This window comes from Oryzias latipes, chromosome 24 (assembly GCF_002234675.1).
Source record: "Oryzias latipes chromosome 24, ASM223467v1".
Classification (NCBI taxonomy): Eukaryota; Metazoa; Chordata; class Actinopteri; order Beloniformes; family Adrianichthyidae; genus Oryzias; species Oryzias latipes.
The window spans coordinates 6,977,539-6,996,749 of record NC_019882.2 but is presented as its reverse complement, the minus strand read 5'-3'; the positions used below and the strand labels follow the sequence as shown (position 1 = coordinate 6,996,749).

At 39.6% G+C, this 19,211-nt stretch overlaps 4 protein-coding genes across 11 annotated transcripts in view; 2 read left to right on the top strand and 2 right to left on the bottom strand.

Moving 5' to 3' along the window:
• The window catches only part of LOC101173993 (protein eva-1 homolog C), a 60,399-nt gene extending 58,113 nt beyond the window's left edge, over positions 1 to 2,286 (top strand). Inside the window, exon 8 of the mRNA XM_004083462.4 lies at positions 440 to 2,286. Within this exon, the coding sequence (XP_004083510.2) occupies positions 440 to 819 (380 nt within the window). The 3' untranslated portion in view covers positions 820 to 2,286. The remainder of the gene's footprint in view (positions 1 to 439) is intronic.
• A 311-nt stretch (positions 2,287 to 2,597) lies between these two features.
• On the top strand, positions 2,598 to 6,490 carry efhc1 (EF-hand domain containing 1). Of its 8 annotated transcripts, none has more exons than XM_020714887.2 (10): positions 2,598 to 2,832; positions 3,774 to 4,025; positions 4,108 to 4,392; positions 4,502 to 4,651; positions 4,926 to 5,106; positions 5,220 to 5,443; positions 5,554 to 5,622; positions 5,734 to 5,934; positions 6,008 to 6,164; positions 6,388 to 6,490. In XM_020714887.2, exons 1-10 carry the CDS (start codon positions 2,767 to 2,769, stop codon positions 6,426 to 6,428), a joined length of 1,626 nt encoding a protein of 541 aa, XP_020570546.1. In that variant the 5' UTR covers positions 2,598 to 2,766; the 3' UTR covers positions 6,429 to 6,490. The 8 variants fall into 8 exon arrangements, 7 of the variants coding, with proteins under 7 accessions (XP_020570546.1, XP_020570547.1, XP_020570543.1 ...); XM_020714888.2 differs by having other exon boundaries at positions 2,601 to 2,832; positions 5,734 to 5,941; positions 6,033 to 6,164; XM_020714884.2 differs by having other exon boundaries at positions 2,601 to 2,832; positions 5,533 to 5,622.
• Positions 6,491 to 6,608: 118 nt separating this feature from the next.
• Positions 6,609 to 13,378, bottom strand: LOC101161454 (translocating chain-associated membrane protein 2). The gene is made up of 11 exons (XM_023952842.1): positions 13,077 to 13,378; positions 10,978 to 11,041; positions 10,713 to 10,822; positions 9,859 to 9,975; positions 9,657 to 9,715; positions 8,725 to 8,809; positions 8,494 to 8,564; positions 8,203 to 8,307; positions 7,956 to 8,099; positions 7,379 to 7,536; positions 6,609 to 7,258 (listed from the first exon to the last, which is right to left on the bottom strand). Exons 1-11 carry the CDS (start codon positions 13,194 to 13,196, stop codon positions 7,182 to 7,184), a joined length of 1,110 nt encoding a protein of 369 aa, XP_023808610.1. The 5' UTR covers positions 13,197 to 13,378; the 3' UTR covers positions 6,609 to 7,181.
• A 115-nt stretch (positions 13,379 to 13,493) lies between these two features.
• On the bottom strand, positions 13,494 to 18,075 carry LOC101161208 (XK-related protein 5). Its single transcript, XM_004083581.4, has 7 exons — positions 17,822 to 18,075; positions 16,870 to 17,053; positions 16,528 to 16,712; positions 16,241 to 16,453; positions 15,941 to 16,110; positions 15,649 to 15,760; positions 13,494 to 15,549 (listed from the first exon to the last, which is right to left on the bottom strand). The coding sequence occupies exons 1-7, from the start codon at positions 17,955 to 17,957 to the stop codon at positions 14,603 to 14,605; spliced, it is 1,947 nt and encodes a 648-aa protein (XP_004083629.1). The 5' UTR covers positions 17,958 to 18,075; the 3' UTR covers positions 13,494 to 14,602.
• Positions 18,076 to 19,211: the final 1,136 nt, after the last annotated feature.

Sequence of the window (19,211 nt, the reverse complement as noted above, 5' to 3'; positions counted from 1 at the left end):
AGTTTGTTATTATTGAAGGGTTTGAATGAAAGAATTGACTGAGCCGGTTTTCCAGCATGGTTGACTGAGATTGCGAATATAGAAGATGCTGCCGCTGAGTTAAATGTAAACAGCCAGTAAGAGCCAAACCACTGGGATAATGTTGGAATCTTGCTCAAGGCAAGCAAGGCTGCTGGAGCGGAGAGAATCTGGAAGAGTGGATGTAAAGGGGAAAAATGTGCACTTATAGGAAATTAAGCAATCAATACAAAATGAAGGCTATGCTGCAGAAATACCAAACCAGCAAAGCGAGCCAAATAATTAAATATAGATGGTCAAATAGGTTTAAAAAAAATTGAAGATGCAACATCTTTCTTTCTTTTTTGTCTTTCATGAAAAAATCTAATAAATAAAACTTTTCCCTCCATCATTTGTGTCCTTCCACTCTCCCCTGCACTAGACCACCCAGAGAGGGCTGCCTTGTTCTTCGTCTGTGGCGTGTGTTTGGGCCTCTTCCTCACTCTCTTCGCCCTGGTGGTCCAGATCTCCTGTCGCACCGACTGCCAGCCGCGTGAGCGGCCTCCTGCCAAGAAACGTGCGCGTCCCGCCGACTTATCCTCAGATTCCAGTGATTCGGACTCAGACTGGGACACCACCTCGGACCTCTCGGCAAGGAGACACAGACGCTTTGAGCGCACGCTAAACATGAACGTGTTCACGTCAGCCGAAGAGCTGGAGAGAGCTCAGCGGCTGGAGGAAAGAGAGCGAATCATCCGGGAAATCTGGATGAACGGCCAACCGGACATCCCGGGGACACGGAGCCTCAATCGGTATTACTGAGTAATACCTGGAGACTTTTAATGGGAACCTGACTTTAACTGAAATGTTGTACAGAAGGGGAAAGAGACAAACCCAGACTGAGATTCAAAAGCAACAGTTTGACAGTTTTTAGTTGGAAAAATGTTCCCCTCTCTCTGCTGTTTTCAAAGTCCATTTGGGTATCATAAGCTATACCCCCAAAAGTCAAACAATAAGCTTCAACTCTGCATTGTAAGCTTGCCTCTTGGCTCCCGGAAGAAAGAAGTGAAAGACTACACTGACTTACCGGTGACCTCGGCGGGCTTTTGAACTGAGGATTTATGGGTTAATGAACATACACAAGCCTGCAGAGACTACACGGTGACTGAAGGACCAAGGCCTCACAAAGGTCTGTTTTACAGCACACAGGGCAGCTGGAAGAGACTGTGACACTCTGAGCTTCACGCTCACTACCCTCCAGTATTGAAATGTGAACTTTAACAGAGGGGCATTTTTTTTTACCAAAGTGCGCTCGACAATAAGACAGTGTAAGACAATCTTTTCACAGTAGATGTTGCCTTGAGCTCTATAAAAACCAAAAGATGAACACCTTATGCAATATATTTTATTATATTTAATGTTTCATTGATGTTGTGTATTTTTCTTCTCAAGTAAGGTTTTATTATGAGATATTTTTATACTTTGCAAAGGTTGTCTGGCGCCTCAGGGATGCAATCCTAGTGTTTCTGTGTTTGGCTCTTCCTTAGAAAAAGGGGGAGTTGACTGAAATCACATTGTCAGCATTTATAGACAAGAATAGGAGATATAATGTAAAGCACCTCAAAGAGGTTCCCTTTTTATAGTTTAATCCTATTTTTGATAAAGTAATTCAAAGCGGAGAGGCTTTTCTACCCTTTAAGTCGAGTTTATGATTACAACAGTCTTTTTTGATCAACTATAGGACATTTATTTATTAATTGGAATCTCAAATGTATGTAATCTATTTGTGTTCCCTTTAAAGTACTGTCTCTATGCTGATGTGGAGCTTGTGTCAAAACCAGAATGCTTCTGTCGAGTTTAGCACCTGCTATCTACTCTGGCATAAATGTAAATTAATAGAGAACTGCCTGTTTTTACTATAAAAATGCATTTTCAGGTCATCACTTTTCAAGCAATGTCTAAAAGTGGCCTTTATTTAATATGCAGGACGTTGCTTGTGTTTGTCACTGCCATCTGAAGGAAACAACACTACAAAAACGGTAAAACGGCACCAAAATCATGCTATTTGCTGGAGAGATGTGTACATTCTTTTCCAATTTCAAGCAGATATTTTAACACATTAATATTATTTTCCTTATAGAGATTATTCAAATAACCACCTCACCAGAGATGTCTAAAAGGTTTAGTTTGAATATAATGTGTCAGTGATTTTTACCACATGACCAAAATGGATTATGCGCTTGAAATAAACTTCAAAAGGAAAATGTGTTCCAGTGAAAGAAATGAAAAGAGAGTTTGTGTCTTTAATTTCCAAGGTGTAAATGTGAAAAAACAAAAACTGTCTGGACTTTTTAGCTTCGCTCGCCCCCTGGTGGTGCTATTAGGAACTTGACGTTAGTAGTTTAACAAATTAAATAATTTTTTTTTTTTACCGTATTTCCAGATAAAAAATAAACATTTATGAATATGTAATTTACATATTACACAAAAGAAAGATATACAATCTGTAAAGATGAGATGTATTAATTGCTTTCCAAAAGATGCTTGCAAAGTTACGTTTTTTTTGTCAAACTTTATTTAAAACAAACTGCTGCTACGTCACAAGTGCTAACACTAGACGTCGTTACCATAGATACCGTCAAAGCTTCAGTCGCGCGTCCTTCCCTGTAGTTTAACGCCCCAACAAACTGTTTATTTGCGTCGTTAAAAACGACGATTGTGAACTTTTTCTTTCCTGACTAGAGAGTTACGAAGAAATCCCGACCAGAAATGTCTTCTCCGTGGAATAACTATGGTTTGCCATTCCTGCCCGGATATTCATTCCCGGATTACACAGTAAGAGCCGTCATGGTGGATTTAAAAAGGATATAAATTTCCAAAAAAAAAAATTCTCATTTAAAATAGTTTTTTTTTTTTCTTGAAAAGTATCAATAGATCACTAAAAATGTGATTTGCAGATTTGCTTATGTTGGGAAAGAAGTATCTCTATTTTACTAACCGTCATGTTTTCAATTGTTTTTTTTTTATCCTTCTCAATAAATTATTGGGTTACTTGAATTAATTACTTGAATCAAATTAAACTTAACAAGGAAAAGTATATGTATTTATAAGAAAGGATATGAGGCAAGAATGTCAAGGGTTCAGTACTGTTCAGATTCCATCCTTCAGCATTTCTAAGACCCTTCCTCAAAGTGACAAGGTCAAGCAGCAGACATTGAGGAAAAACAAGAGACTGGCAGAGGGCAAAAACAACTCCCCAAAGACCTGGATGGCCGACTACTTATTCAAATGTCACTCAGCAACAGCAGGGAGGCATCAAGAGAGCTATAAAAATAATGGAAATGGTTGCTGGAGCGAGGAGAATTACTCAAAGGCGGCTATTAGGAGCAGTGTTTGAAGCAGATTGGAAAACTGGTGGAGAAGCCGAGATGCATTAAAGCTTGGATTATCAAAGGTTAAATTCATCCAATGTTTTTGTGAACATTTGTTTAATTATTTTTGTTGTGTTTTTAAAGTTAAATAAGCCTATTTCTTTCTAATTAAGGTATGAAAACTCTGCACATTCTAGTTATTTCTGCCAATTGTTATTTTATGTACACAAATGTTTAAATAGAGGAAAAAAGAAGCTTTTCAATTTAACAGAAATAATGTCAGCAGTTTATAAAACAAAACAATATTTTGTAAGTATAAAAAAATCCCTAGAAACCTAATATTTTCAATAGTTTTCTGTTTTTATTTTTATTCAGAGCTTGCATTTATTTCTCTTCAACTTGTTGTTTCATGATTTGCGGTCGCAGAAATCCGCCTTTCATCGACCCCAGACTCTGGACTACAAGAATGGCTATCCTCTGGCTCAGCGCCTCTCCATGGGGATCGGCCAGGAACTTCATTTGTCCGAACAGCTCAGCACAACAGCCCAGCATCTCAGTGATCTTTCCTTTGGGATGCCAGGAGAAGATCCGTATGGCGCTTCTGACCGGAAAGTCTATGAGCCTTTTAAGCCAGTTTATGTGGCTCTGGACAAGAAGGTGTGAACTCAAATTGATAAAAGCATTAATTATTTCCAAATAATTCCCCACATGGTCTATCACCGGCCTGCTTTTTTTTAAGGTGCTGTGCTTCAAGGCATTCTTTAAAGAGGAATTCTTGAATTCCTCTGAAGAATACCGTGTGTGTCCAGTGGTCATCTATTATCACCTGGAGGACGACACTATGACCATTGTGGAGCCCAAAGAGGAAAACTCCGGGTTCGAACACGGAAAGAGGCTCAAACGGCAGAAAATACCAAAGAATGACCACGGAGAGTATTACCTGTGGAAAGACCTCAACATTGGTATGGATCTGAAGGTGTATGGCTTCACATACCACATCACACAGTGTGATGACTTTACAAAGGTACACTACTCTTCTGATTAAGACTTCTTCTCCTTTTGTGTGTCCAGCCATTTTCATTTGTAGATTTCTGTTTCTTTTCCTGCTTGCTTTTCTTCTCTCATTCACACAGGAGTTTATGGAAAGTGAAGGGATCATTTTGAACGAACCAGAGCCAACACCGGAAGATCCTTATATCAAAAAACGCAAAGGCTCACCACAGCCTCACACTCAGCCTTCCACAACTGACAAGCTGCACCAGTTTCTCACCATGGATGGAAAGGTAGAGAATATCCATATTATCTGCTCAGATGTTGCATTGCAATAACAATGACACTTAGAATAACTATAAATAACTTAAAAATGTACTTTTACCCAGTAAGAAAGGAGAAACACTGTTCCATATAATTAGTATTTTTGTTTTCATATTCTTACATTTTCTAGTAGAAAAAAACAGATTTTTAAAAATGTATACTCTCCACATACACTCTCAGTTTAAAGTTAGAAATAAAAACTATTAACCACCAGTCCTGTTCTCGTCTTGTTGTCTATTTTAGGTGCTCAGTTTCTCTGCTCTGGGGGAGGATGTGAACCGTCAGTACACTTTGCCGGTTACCATCCACTATTTCCTCGTTGACGATACTGTGGAGATCAGAGAGGTGGTCTACAAAGGCAGAAGACAGAACCATTTCCCTGTTGTGATGCGCAGAGTGAAAATACCCAAAAAAATGAAATCAGGTAAAGACGTTTTTCCACCATTATATTTCAATCGCCTCACAGAAATGCTCAAACTGATTATAAATGGAACCCGTCACTTGGACAGGACTTCTGTAGTTGTGTTCTTGTTGCAGAAACGTTCCCCACCTGTGTGATGGAGATCTCTCACCTAGATGTAGATGAGTACTACTCCCCCAAAGACTTTCAGCTAGGCCAAACGGTTACACTACTCGCCCGTTCCTTCTTGCTGTGCGACTGTGACGACTTCACCAAAAAGTATTACAAGGAGAACCACCCAGACATGGAAATGAAACCCTTGGAGGTGCCAGAAAAGGTGGACACACCTCAAAAAGAGAAGGTAAGGTTTCAAATATGTACCAACTGCATTAATTATGTACATTTTTATAGGATTTACGATTTTACTATTACTTTATTCACAAACTCCAGTTAAAAATGGCTGCTCCACAGAAGAATCCTCCCAAAGTGGAAAAGAACCTCGAGAATCTCAACAAAGTATTACGCTACAAAGCCAAGCTGGTAAGAAAAATATACGAATTTGTTACTGTTAACTACTAAATTGTTGTTACAATACATCTAATGTACCATTTCTGTTGAAGTCAAATATTCATTACGTTGTTTATTTTTTAGGTGTCTCCATATCCAGAAGACAAAGATCGTTCTTTCATCTTAATGTACTCTCTCTTCAATCAAACAATCAGCATCTTTGAAAAGGGCACGTCCAGTTTTGACTCTGGGTTCTTACTGAGGAACAGACATGTTCCCAAGCCAGGTTCAAGCCAGGAAAACCCAGACTTATACTCACCTGCAGACTTTGCTATTGGAGCCACGGTAGAGGGTATTCATCTCCTTATGGAACATATTCAGTGTCGTATCATTTCATCCAATGTCAAAGTAAAAGTAGTCATTTCTTTTCTTTTTGTCTGTAGTTTTTAGTCACCGCTTCATCCTGACAGATGCTGACCTCTATGTGCTCAAATACCTGGAGTCCATCTCAGACCAGGTCCCATCTCAAACACTGGATTCTCTGCGACAGAAGTTAAGCACTCAATCTAATAATGGTCAGCCCCAGCATTTTAACTGTCAGTAACAGCTTTTTATGGAAGCATTTCTGTCTCATAAAAGCCAATACCATTTCATTTTTGAAAAAGAATTTCTGGTATTGACTTTTATTTTTAATTATGAGAAAGAATTGCTTCCATAGATTTTGACCAGCAGTCAATTTATTTCAGTTTATTTGTAAAAGGAGATTTTTCACTCTCTTTTTCATTCCTCTTCCTTCAGGTGAAGAAGTAAAATCATCTCATGTTTCTCAAGTTTTCTGATCCAAAGACCAGATGTGCTAGGAATTTTGCAAAATGTCTCTAATAAACGAATTGCATCTAAACACTGATATATCTATTCCTTATATTTAGAAATAACTTTTTCCAGAAATTGCATTACTGACCAAAGAACAAGAGCAAAGAAAAAGACCTCAGCTGGTTCAAATACAATTTGAAATCATGTTTGAACAATTGCATTATTTAATAAAGTAATTAATAAACAAATCGGAACAAAAACAAAAATCAGAAATGGAATGGCATGCAGTGTTATCCAACATACTTAATGGAAAGTGATAAGTGACACATGTACAGTTTTACCAGATAGTTCATATCATACCAAAAATTAAAAAATTAAAATAAAAAAATCAGTAACACTTTTCTGCTCCTGTGGACTAAAAAACAGAACACAAAGGCTCAACAGTCCGAGCTGCAACGCTACAGTACTTCAGTTTGAGGATGAACACGCTTATTTAACTATTTTATCACTGCATACAACTGTCTGCTTTATGATGGGATTGCAAGCTGCAAGTATGTTTTACAAATACAAAATACTGATACAATGAGAAGGATAAATGTCTGTTGGGATCAAAGGATTTTCCTTGGATTTCATTTTCCAACATCTGCGACATAGTCCTTGGAACATCGCAGGACATTTTCAGCCAGAAGCTCGACGACCAGCAGCCATCAGCTTCCCTCGGGTGCTGATCGAGAACCTTAGCCACCACTAAGGCAGCTTTTCACGCCAGTCAGAGGATCTTAAAGAGATTTGAGTTTCTTTGTCCGGGGAGAGACTCCATTCTCCGCTTTAAGAACTCCGTTTTCATGGTTACCAACTAACCAAGAGACAAAAAGGAAAAGTCAAAATGCATTTTTAACAAAGCAAGAAGCAGAGTGAGGAAAACAAATGACCAAATAATGTCAGCTCCTTGCTAAATATGGGTGTCCGAACTTACGCGAGTCTCTCTTTAGGGGCCGCAGGGGTTGTTTTGTGGCAGCCTTCTTGCGAACAGCCTGCTCGTGTCGGAGTTCCCTCCAACGCCTTAGCTGGAAGCGGATAAACTTCCACAGCAGCCAGGATTGAGTCAAACACACCAGCAGCAGGACAATCATTCTGAGGGGGGACACCATAAGTGTCACAGTGAGAATTGGAAAGTAGGCCTGACATCATGCCCCAAACGAATGAAATTGCTTTCGATGTCTGGTGTTAGAAGAACAGTCTAACCTGTTAAACTGTTTATGCTACTCTGACTGCTGGCTGTAAGAAGACCAATAAAAAATACATACTTTGAGTTCTGAGAAATTATAGATGTGAAGTGTCAAGTCCAGTTTTATTGCATTGAGGAGCATTTACTGTGACAGCTATCTTTAACTGCAAAAATGGAGTCCAAAGTCATTCCTGTATGTTTACTTAAAAAAAAAAATACTATGCATAAGTCTGAGAGCTACAGAGACTGGGTTTAAAATGAATCCTTATCCACAGACATTGGACTCTTATGCTTTTGGCTGCTGAACCACCAGATTGGGCTTTACCTTATCAGCACAGTGTTGAAGTTGCCCATCTCCAAGTCCAGCCCCTGATTCTCAGCTCGAGCCAAACCAAATCCCACAGAGAGGAACATCAGGGTCAGCGTGGTCATCCGTGTGAACACAAAGCTAACTGCCCACAGGTCAAACCTGCCCAGAACGACACGCCATTCCATCAAAGCAAGGCCTCAAAGTGGGAGACAGACTCGACAAAAAGCCACTAAAATTCAGTAAAGGCATGCAAGCAACTTACATTTTCTGGTGGTTCTCATCAGTAAAGTAGAGGAGTCTGGCGATGTGGAAGCCCAGCTCTGATAAATACTGGAGGAACAGGAGTACCAGACCCACACGAGTCAAGCTATACATGAAGAGAAAAACACGGCAATCAATGAAAATAACAACTTTACTACTAAAATGATGATAAAATGATGTAAAGCGATGAAATCTGAACACTGACAACATTTTTTGTGGATTCAGAAGAATCCCTTCAAATGTATTGATTTTTAAACCACTTATCAACATCAAAGTCCTTTTCTACACTTACTTTAACAAATAGGCTGCAGATATGTGCAGGAGATACAGACAGATGTACTGGAGCTGGCGAGGAATCTCCTCCTTAAAACAAAGCAAAAAAAAATACAAATTCAAATTTTTTTTTGCATTGTGTATTGCAAATACAGAACTTATACAATCCCCACCAAAAGGCTGAACAATAAACAGAGCTTATCAAGTCACGCTCCAGAGCGCCTCCAGTTCCCATGGCCTTTCTACTGACCTTGCGCACTTTCTGGAAGTAGAGCTCTGGCAAGGCATGGAGCCAGTAGGCCAGCTGAGTGAGGTAGAAAAACTTCACCTGAAACCTGGGGAACAAAAAGCACAAGAAGATTAAAAAAAAGGCAATGCAGGTGACATTATCAGCTTTTTCTCCCACTAATTTAATATATTATCTGATTAATTCAAAATCGCTACCACACATCCTGAAACATAAGAGCGTTTGATCTTTAAATGACTTTTTTCTTTTTTTTACAAACAAATGTAGGTAAAAAGTAACGGAAACATAAAAAAAAGTTGAATGATTTAAATGAAAAAACAGTCTTCTGTAGGGTGACATTATGCATGCAAACGATGTATACGCTTTAACAATGAAGTGCAGCTGTGACGTCAATAAAAAATTGTTCATATCGATAAGGGGAAACTTTCTTTGGCAACTCAATTTTCTGTTTTTTGAAAAAGTTTCAGCATCCTCCTCCTAACTTACATTAAAGTCTACCTTAACTGTAATCCACTTGATTGATATGTGCCACTTAAGTCTAATTAAAAATGAGCAATTATAACAAAGGGCATTTTCATTATGAGATGAAGACCAGCAGATATAGAGATCCGTTTGTCAATGTGGAATTAAAACGTGACCGATATTTCCACATGCTGCTTTTGTTCCATTTTGCCCGCTGTTGGCTTTTGTTCTGCACATTTCGAGGGAAAACATAAACATGTAAATGAGTGCAGTTTCCCCGCACAGCTCGCCTCCAGCTGCTCAGATGAAACCCTACAAAGCACATAAAGCGGAAACAGGCTGACTGAAAGTAACATAAGCAGAATCATTTTCTTCTATTTTTGACATATTTTTGACAAGACCTAATAGATGTGCAGCTTTAAAAAAAAAAAAAAAAAAGTGTTCCATTACTCTGAGTGTTAACCAAAATGTACCTAAGATGTGAATGAGGGTAATTCTCCCAAAGGCTGCTGGGATGCAAGATATATCCTTCCTGTGTAAAGAAATAAAGAAAAATGTTATATGGATGGTGGCTTTAATCCTGTGTCTGCTTCCGCAGCACAGATCAGAAAGGAAGTGGTCAATTTGAATCATGGCGACGAGAAAAGAAAAAAAAAAAAAAAAAATCACACTTACGTTTAGGAGAACATAGAAACTCCACACGCTCGACACAAAGTGAAACACACAAAGCTGACCCGACTCATTAAACTTGGTGTTTTTGCTCTTGGAGAGGTGTAGGCGTCGATTCACTTTCTGCAACCAGATCAGAATAGAAAAATAATTAGAAAGGACCTCAAAATATTGCAATTTTTATCTCATATCTTATTGCCATTAAATAGGAAGTGTCACAATAATTTAAGCGGAATTATTTAGGGCCGCTGCTTAAAATAGTTCATCTGTGAACGTTTTCCTCCTTTAGTCCCTTTGGAAACAGTGACGGTGGTTTTAAATTAAAACCTGTTCGATGGCCTACTTCTTAACAATAACAGCTGAAATGGAACACCATGTTTTCTGCATTCACACGCTGTATATATATAAAAAAAAAAAAACTTTTTTGTTCCGTTTTAAGTGTGATTCAAAGTGTCCCACACTGACAGTTTGAATACAAAGTTGAATACAAAGCCCCTGAAGTGAAACAGCTCATTTCCTGGTCTGAGTGAACAGTTTCTACTCAATACTTTCAGTATGAATCACTTTTAGAGGACTAAAGCAGACAAAGAAGCTGTAAAAACGTTTAAATGCAAATCTTCTGCCTCATGGAAAATATATACCTAAGATCAGTATTTATTTTCACCTCATTTTCACTTATAAAATGAGCACAAATTGAAATAAGAATTGTTGGACATGCAAGACTTTACCACCTATTTACAACTAAGACATGTGCTAGCTCATATTTTCTGCTACATTTTATAACCTTTAACCAATATTCTGAAAGCTGCAGTAAAAAAGTCATGTGTTTGATCCCGTGACCACCCAAATAAGACGCTCACGTCAAGAAGGTACTCCTGCACGACAGCGTGGAGGATGATGGTGATGAAGAAGTAGAAGAGAATGGTGGCGCAGTCTTTCCATCCGTACAGATACGTCGTCACCTCTCCCTCTAAGCACACAAAAGGGAGAGAGGGAAACAAACATGTCAGCTGGGATCGGGAGGATGCACACATGCTTTGATCAATCAATGGCAATATTTAAAAAAACAGCAGGGCTGTGGAGGAGAAAAGCATCTTTATTTTAGTTTAACTCTGCATCTCCTACCTGGTGATAATGTTGTGACATTGTACTGAGGCTGAATGAACAATATGGCCGTCTTTGCTGTTGTCTGGAAAAAAAGCAACAAACAAAAAAAAAGCAGGTTGGTGGGATTAAAGAATTCTAGAAAACACTTTTTTTTCTGAAAAGTAATATTCATATGATATACAAACATTTGCTCCAAAAAAACGTCCACTCAACCACAGTTTTTGAAAGCCCTGACTACGTCATATCAATAGTTCTAGGCTGCATATCTAATATGAGGTATAATCTCCTAATGACTAACATTCGGATGAAGATAGAAAGATCGAATGCATCTTCTAAAAAAGTAATTTAAAATGACTCAAACAGTCAAAACTGGCGATAAAAATTAAAAAAAAAGGAAAAATCCACAAGAAAACCTAAAAAAGAAGAACAGACAGGAGAAACAAAGTGAATGTAGGTATAGGTGAGGCCTCAAAGGAAAGTTATTAAATTTAATATTCAAATATAATGCGGAGAAATGTATGTTATATCCATGTCAAGTGCTTTTTAAAGATTGAAAAATATTTACTGAAATGAATTAAAAAGGAACAGAGATGAATAACTGACAATTAAATAAAAAAGAGGTTATCATTTCTGAATAAATTACTGGAAACAAAGGCTTTTTATTGGTTTGTGTCTTATTTGAGTGCAGTCACCTGATCTGACTGTGATGAATGTGAGAAATGTGACAAAATCCTCACTTTGAATACATTTTGATTTGATTTGTTTATTTCAAGCATTAATTGTAGTCAATACAATAAAAAATACACACAGATTTATCAAAATCATTACAGAAAAGATGAAATGCATAGATTAAAAAAACAAACACAAAAACAACAACACACTTAAGTCACATTTGATTAATTAAATAAGATGATCATTAACTAAAGTCAAGGAGAGCTTGATTTATTGCTTGAAAAAGAGTGGGAAGAAGATAATCCCACCCAACTGAATTCATTCATTTTATAGTTGTGCATAGTTTTCCTACATTTATATTAACTTTTTAATTTTCATTCATTTAAAAAAATGCACAGTTTTGCATAAAACATACCAAATAAAAATTATTGGATAAATTACAAATGAGCAAACCTGTTGGCCCTTATAAATGCAACAATAAAGTTTCCATCTATTTAAACTGCAATTTTTCTGGGGGTTTTTTTTGCATTTTATTTTGGAACCAGCAACATTAAGGGGATCCCCCTTTAAAAATCTGCTCCACTTCAGTTGTGTGATCCCAACTAAAATCAGGAGTGACATTTTTAATGCCCACCTGGGATATAACTAAACGTTTCAACAAGATGCGAATTTAATTGAATCGCTGAATCTCAAATTCCTTCGTGGCTAAAAGTGCCTTTAACAACAGCTAAAATAACAACAGCGGCTCAAATATTGAGACGTGGCAGTTAACTAATACCATCAATTTCCCAAGGAATCTGAATCCGCTTCCGTTATGACATTTCAAAATAAAATATCCGAGTTCGCCAACCTTGTTCAGTCCACTCCAGCAACAGAGTGCTTTTAATTTGAATTAAAAGCGGATGTGTTTCCTTTATAGGTATCGATCACTTTACCTTTGGAAGTTAGGACATTTTTACTACTTCTTAGTTTGCTGGAAATGGGACAAAGTATTGTGTGTAAAACATGACTTTTGAGATAACTTTGGTTTTCACACTAGGTTTATTTTGGTGCTTACTGGATTATAGAAAGAGAGTACGATCTCCATGCGGTTAAATTAACCAGAAAAGAGACGAAAATAGTTTTAACCGGTAATGCAATACACGCCTAACGCAGAGTTTCGTTTTCGAGATAAAACTTCTTTAAACTTTGTTGGGCAAAAATTAGTAATTTGTGGGCGAAGATTTATTTTTATTTTTTTTACAAAACTTGCACAAAAAAAGAAAACTGCAGAGCAAGCAAGCAGCGAAAACACCCACGAAAGGCGTAACATCACCAATAAAATGGAACATAAACTGTTTTAAGTCAAGTCTATAGTGCAAAAAGAAAAAGGACCTGCAATCCTAAAGGCAGCTGAGAGAGAGAAGAAGTTCAGAAGAAGAAAAAAGATTCAGAAATCCTCTCACCTCAAACATCAGTCCAATCAAAATGACAATCACCAAACTGAAAACAATATCGGCATGGTTCTGAATTAAGAACTCCTGGCTGAAGAAAGGGTAACTTTTGTTCCTCCGGCGAAATGCCATGTCAACACAGTAAAGTTTTTCCTGTGATTTTAAAAATCACAAATCTTCTTTCTACGAAGTTCAGGAGTTAACTTTCCTGGTAGTTTGCGCATGCGCGGACTCTTAAAGAGGAAGTACCATAAATACCTTCTTTTGGGTCTTTTATGAAAAAAAAAAAGAAACATAGCCGGTTATTCACAGTAATTTTGACTAAAATCCAGCTCTTTCTGATAGCTTTAATACCACCTTTTAAATATCTTTTTTTTCTACTTTTGAAAATTTGACAAATAATTCCCCAAAAGTCAAAAATCTCACTCATTTCCACATGTAACACAGGCTTTTTATTGCTGATTTAAAGCCCCCCGTGGCTTCAAACGTCACAGTTCAAAATGTCTTATAGGCAGTAATTTGGCTGCAAAAAATATTAAACTTCATTTCACTACTTTTTCCATTTTTCAGCCACTGTTTCTCAGCAGAGATGATTTGTGTTTTTTTTGTTTTGTTTTGTTTTTTGTCTTGGTAGCAACAATCAAAACACACAATAAAATCACTACAAATATGTCATAAGCATCTTGTCATTTCATTTTACAGATAAAATCTGAAATCTTCTGTAAATTAGTGCCTGAGAGACAACATTATATTCTTTGTCCAAAAAGAATTTCACATGTACTCCAGCAATTACATGATCAACATGTAAATACAACAAAAACCTGTTTTTCCAGGATAATGTAAGCCCTGTGCAAAGCTGTCAGTTTTATCATACAAAAAATACAGCTTGTTAAAATTTGTAATTCTTTCCTTTCTTTTTTTTCAGATGAAAAATCACAGCATCACAGCAACAGACAAATGATACAGAGGATATTTGTGCTTTTTAGAAGCCAAAAGCTTATTTTAGTTGGTTTAAAGTTCAAAAATGAGAAACTCCAGTTGCTCTTACATCTCAGAAGTTCTCCATTGTAGCATAGCAGCAGGTACTACAGTAATGTTTGGAACCAGAAGCTTCAACATGTGCTTTGATATACCAAAACACCATATGTCTATAAAGGTTTTGCATAAAAATCGTCCTTGAAGTTATGTAACTACAGTCCAGAGGAACCACAGTTCAAACATTTGCACAGTGTGTTTCTAGAGATTTTCTTGCGGCTAAAAAGTAGCATAGCAAAACTTGTGTTCATAATTGTGATCAGTTAGCTCTTAAATTTTCTGCTTGATAAGCTGCAGCTCTTGTTGATTACATTTTTTTGTGTCTTGGATGTATTGGATTCCACTAAAGCGATGCATTAAGATGCATATTTAGACTGTGCTAAATGCATTTTTATTCATATTTGAGGTGGAGGTCTGGCACTGTTTCCTTATACTGAGCAGAGGATGACACTGCTGCTCGGTTAATGTTTTTGTTTCTTACTCCCTGATGCGTCAAGAAAAATCTAGAAGTGATCATCCTCATCCCTTCGAGACATGATGAGCTGCCTCCTTGGACCTGTGAGATGAGGGATGCTGGAAGCAGAGTCCAACACTCCCAAGTCCAATTTAGGAGTTGAAATGCAGCGCTGTCCTACACGTCCCATGAGTCCACGCACATCCCTGTGAAGCGCTGGATCACTAGGGATGGAGTTGAGGCGACCTCCAAGTTCGAGGCTCCCCGTCTCCCGGTCCAAACGGGGGTTACTGGCGCTGCTGGGAGACTGGGGATCAGCACTGAAGTATAATGTTGAACTTGACTCTGTGGGGCAGAAATATGGCTCTGGACTGTCTCCAAACACGGATTTGCCCTCAGGTGAGCTGCGTTTAAAATCTGATACAGGAGACTCCATCGGGCTCTCCATCTCCAGGCTGTCCTCCTCTTCGTCAGGATGTTCGGTCGATGTGGGTTCGCTTATGCTCTGGAACTCATCTTTGCAGTCTGAGAGGGGTGCCAGGCCCTTCCCCTGAGACTCAGAGGTGGAGACGGCCTCACAGCTGCCCCCGGCTGTAATTGTGATGCCTTCGTTGCTTTTAAACTCCTGGTTGTTGTCGTCCATATCAAGGATCGCCGCTGCTCCTCCAGCTCCATATGCCCGGTTGATTTTACCAAGATCTCCCGTTTTCAGAGCCAGACGGATCAAGAGCCAGTGGTGGTGGTAGCAAGGACAGGAGCTGTTGGACCGGCCTTCACAGTTTCCTGGATGCTCAAGCAGAGAACCAGCCACACCCGAAAGGGAAAAGCTGCCGTGGGTTTGGCTGGAAGGAGGGGGCAAGCTTTTGTCTCCAAGAGAGAAGGAGGACTCCCCTTGTTCTATGCATGTGCTCCCCATGTGGTGCCGGCTTGTACCCTGGGAGATCTCAGTGGATTTGGGATGGAGGAACCGGTAATACAGGACCAGGGAGGTGGCACCTAGGGGTATGGACACATAAAGAATTGTTTGCAAGGAAGAAAAACAAATTTCCAATCTACTTCCTGCTTATAAAAAACACTGTGGATAGAATGACTCACCAAGAAGAAAGCAACACAGCACAGAGGTGGGAAGGGTCATATTGTCCCATGATGCTTCACTTAGGAAGTCAGAGGCGGTCAGCAGCAAAGTGGCGTTCTCCACTAACATGAACTAATGTAAAAGAGAAGGTCACACCATCAGTCATCGGCAGATAGTTTTACGTCACTGTAAGCTGAGGACACAAAGGTGAGGATGACACTGCAGAATCTTCAAGCGTGAATGTGTTTTCTGTGTGCTTGCTCAATGACAAAGCTTTAAAAAGAAAAGCTAAAGCTCATTCGAAAGTCTTACAGCATAGAAGCTCGCCATGCGGTAGCGGGAAGGTCCATCCTTGACATTGAGGAAGAGGAAGACATGGACAAGTCCCAGGACACCATTGAAGGCGCGCCAACACCAGGGACCGGTGCAGATATCTGGTTGCTGTGACACCAGCCAGAAGGAGGCCGTGAGCCAATGAAAACCTGAACACAAAATATGACTCCGATCAGTTCTTTTTCTTCGCAAAAAATCTCAGGTCTGATCAAAGGAGCAAATTAATCTGACTCAAAAGCAAACTGAGGAGAAATACTTTGATTGTAAATCTTGGATCACCTGCAACACCGCAGACCCACCAATGGAAGACTCTCGCAAAAAACATGAGGCAGGTCACCCTGGCACCCAGCATGCCTGCCCTCCACACCAGCTGGCACAGCAAGGCTGCAGGAGGCATGGCCAAGTGGCCAGGTCGTATAAGACAGCACGCTCTGCTGTACAGCACCAGTGCCCAGGAAACAGACAGCACGCATAAGCCACAGCAGTATGCCACTGAAGGTTAAAAAGAAGTATTAAACATTGTTTAAATGACCATACTCATCACCGTGCATCTAATATAGGTTTACCTGGCGATGTGATGCCCACGTCGGTGGACACTACAACGTATGCCTGCAGCAGGCTCTGAGGCAGTGTAAGGACAAGAGCCTCTAGAACCCAAAGAGCAGCAACATCTGCCTGCTGCATGACAACAACCCCAAGTTCAGACACGGAGCCTTGCCTGCGCAGAACAGACTTCATGCAATCCCAGAGCCTGCCAGAGGAGGGAGACATACACAACCTTAGAGCACAAATCACTTTACCAATGAGGTCTGATCCTCACTATAGGTCACCAAAGTGTGATTCTCACTGATTTAAATCCTGAATCATTTGTTTTGGTGCCAATCTGTATGAACGTGTGACTATTTTACCTTTTAAAGATGCCCAGGTGTAGGATGTGTATGACAGAGAGATAGCATCGCCTGTCGTCACCATCATCATAGTACCACTTCACACTCAGCAGCTGAACCGCTGTCCCCGGAAGAAAGAGCCCGAGTGTGAGGCCAGCCCACTGCGTCTCCTCGTTCCAAAGGTAAAACCCTATGCAGTAGATCACTGACTCACACAAAACAACAGACACAAACCGGTTTATGAATCCTAAATCATCCCAACCAGCATGTATTTATAAAGACATGTTGACAAATGCAACAAAACAAGGGTCCTGGTGAAATTAAAGTGCGCACGTGTTTCCAAAATATTTCCAAGAGACGAGATCTGAAGCATCTCTTGACCAAAACGTGTTTTCATGCAGCTTTTGAGTCCTTCACCAAAAAGGCCATCAGCACAGCATCTATACAGTGATCTGCAGAACATGGCCCATCCCTGTTCTATCCTGACCTTGCCTGACTGACCTGCAAATTTGCTGCAATGCTTATTTCTCAGCTTACATTTCACACATGTGTATTTATCACATGAATGAAATGTTAGATTGACTTCAGTAATTTTTTCTAATAGGAAAGGGTGTGGGTTGAGTAAAAAAAAAAGGTGGAAGGCATATAATCAATATGTGGAAAAATATAGTAATAGTATTTTTTTGTCCATCATGGGTGACCCCTGGAGGTCCCACAGTCCACCAGGAGTCAGCTGCATCCAGCTCTCACGCCTGTACCACCGCAACCTCTTTGATCCCTCTGATGATGCTGAAAGAGCTCCATCACTAACCAACGCTGTTTCCCCTCTCATCATTACCCCCCCTCCCCCCAAAAAAAACAACAACAAAAAAGCATCATATATTTTACAGGAAAAGGTTGTTTCAGTCGAAATATCATTTTGCACACCAGCAGCCAGGTTAGCATTCCGCTAGGAAAATCTATCCCCACTTACGAGCGCTCCGCTCGGCTACGATAACCAGCGCCGACACGCCGAACAGAACCGCGTGACACCACGCGATCCAGCAGCCGCTCCGCCGGGTGGCGGACGGCATCCTGCGGGCAACCGCTCCAGCAGCGGCGTTTATCATGCTGCGGTTACGTGGGGGGAAAAAAACCCGGCGATACCATCCTGAGCGTCCTCCACCCCGGGAACATCCGCTCCCTTTTTCCTCTTCTCGCGCTGCCAGCCCCCCTGTCAAAAATACGTGACGTCATCGGGAGGCTTAAAGAGGCATCAGCCATGCTTCCGCTCTGATGAAAACATGCACACCTGAAACTGATGCTTCTCATTCTTATCATATTTGATATGGAAATTAAAAAAAAAAAGTTTTTCTGTGTGAGTTTTTAACATGATCTTGTCACATTTTTCAGATGTTAATTTTAAGAAAATTAAGCATAAAATTGCATTTTAGAATATTTATCTATTGAAATCATTGTGAATTAGGAGCAGCCGGAAAATGCAGTTTGAAAAAAAGCTTATGTTTGATGTTGTAAACCTCCTGGTTGGCTTTCTGCTCCAAGCTCATAGGGAAGGGGGGCGGGGTTGCTTCATGCCACATAGGTCTAAGTTGTGGCCAGGTCCTGGCCACAACTTAGAGGTTAAAATTAAAGTCCCATTAGCTGTCACGCACCTATGTGTGTGTGACATTTGTTGTACACATCTGACCCATCCCCGTTGGGGAGCGGTTTGCTGCCAGGAACCATTTGGTGGTTTGGTGATTTAACCCCCCAATCCAACCCCTTGATGCTCAGTGTCAAGCAGGGAGGCATTGGATCTTTGGTATGACTCGACCTGGATTTGAATTCACAGCCTTCCAGACACTTTGCCATAAAGCCACTGAGCTGGTAGAGGTGAATTTCTAATGAACTACTGCCGCTCTGCAGAAAATAGGTTCTAAACGACACTTTTTTAAAATGAATTTGACTAAAAAACAGCCTACAGTAATCATAATTAAAAGACCACTGGGAACACACATAAAAAACCAAACGTTTTTAGAGTGGGACTTCAAGATTTTTTATTTATGTGCAACTTCTTTACCTTCCTCAATTTCTCACTCAGTTCTTTCTCAGTATGTTGGGCCTTATTTTTGTTTAACAGTGAGCCTTCTTTTTAGCAGATGTTTGTTTCTTTCCTTTTTTAAAAACTGTGGGAGTTTTCTTCCTAATTATACATTTACAGCGCTTTTTCAAAATGTTAACTACTAAATAATTAGATACAATCTGTCGGTTGCTTGTACAGACTTTGCCTTTTTCACATGATCTTTGCTTTGTTATAGCGGTGTGTTTCATCCATACTGATCTCATTTCTTCTGTCATCTGTTTTCATCTCGAGATGATGCAGC

Excerpts from the sequence above, each read along its gene's own strand:
- LOC101161454 (XM_023952842.1), bottom strand. The coding sequence starts at position 13,196 with ATGGCATTTCGCCGGAGGAACAAAAGTTACCCTTTCTTCAGCCAGGAG. Across the intron at positions 11,042-13,076 it reads TGATTGGACTGATGTTTGAG|ACAACAGCAAAGACGGCCAT; the intron begins GTGAGAGGATTT and ends CTTTTTTTCCAG. Across the intron at positions 8,100-8,202 it reads GATGAGAACCACCAGAAAAT|GTTTGACCTGTGGGCAGTTA; the intron begins GTAAGTTGCTTG and ends CGTTCTGGGCAG.
- LOC101161208 (XM_004083581.4), bottom strand. The coding sequence starts at position 17,957 with ATGATAAACGCCGCTGCTGGAGCGGTTGCCCGCAGGATGCCGTCCGCC. Across the intron at positions 16,454-16,527 it reads CGTGGGCATCACATCGCCAG|TGGCATACTGCTGTGGCTTA; the intron begins GTAAACCTATAT and ends TTTAACCTTCAG. Across the intron at positions 15,761-15,940 it reads GCATGGCGAGCTTCTATGCT|TTCATGTTAGTGGAGAACGC; the intron begins GTAAGACTTTCG and ends CTTTTACATTAG.
- efhc1 (XM_020714884.2), top strand. The coding sequence starts at position 2,767 with ATGTCTTCTCCGTGGAATAACTATGGTTTGCCATTCCTGCCCGGATAT. Across the intron at positions 5,444-5,532 it reads ACACACCTCAAAAAGAGAAG|TTAAAAATGGCTGCTCCACA; the intron begins GTAAGGTTTCAA and ends CACAAACTCCAG. Across the intron at positions 6,165-6,387 it reads AAGCACTCAATCTAATAATG|GTGAAGAAGTAAAATCATCT; the intron begins GTCAGCCCCAGC and ends CTCTTCCTTCAG.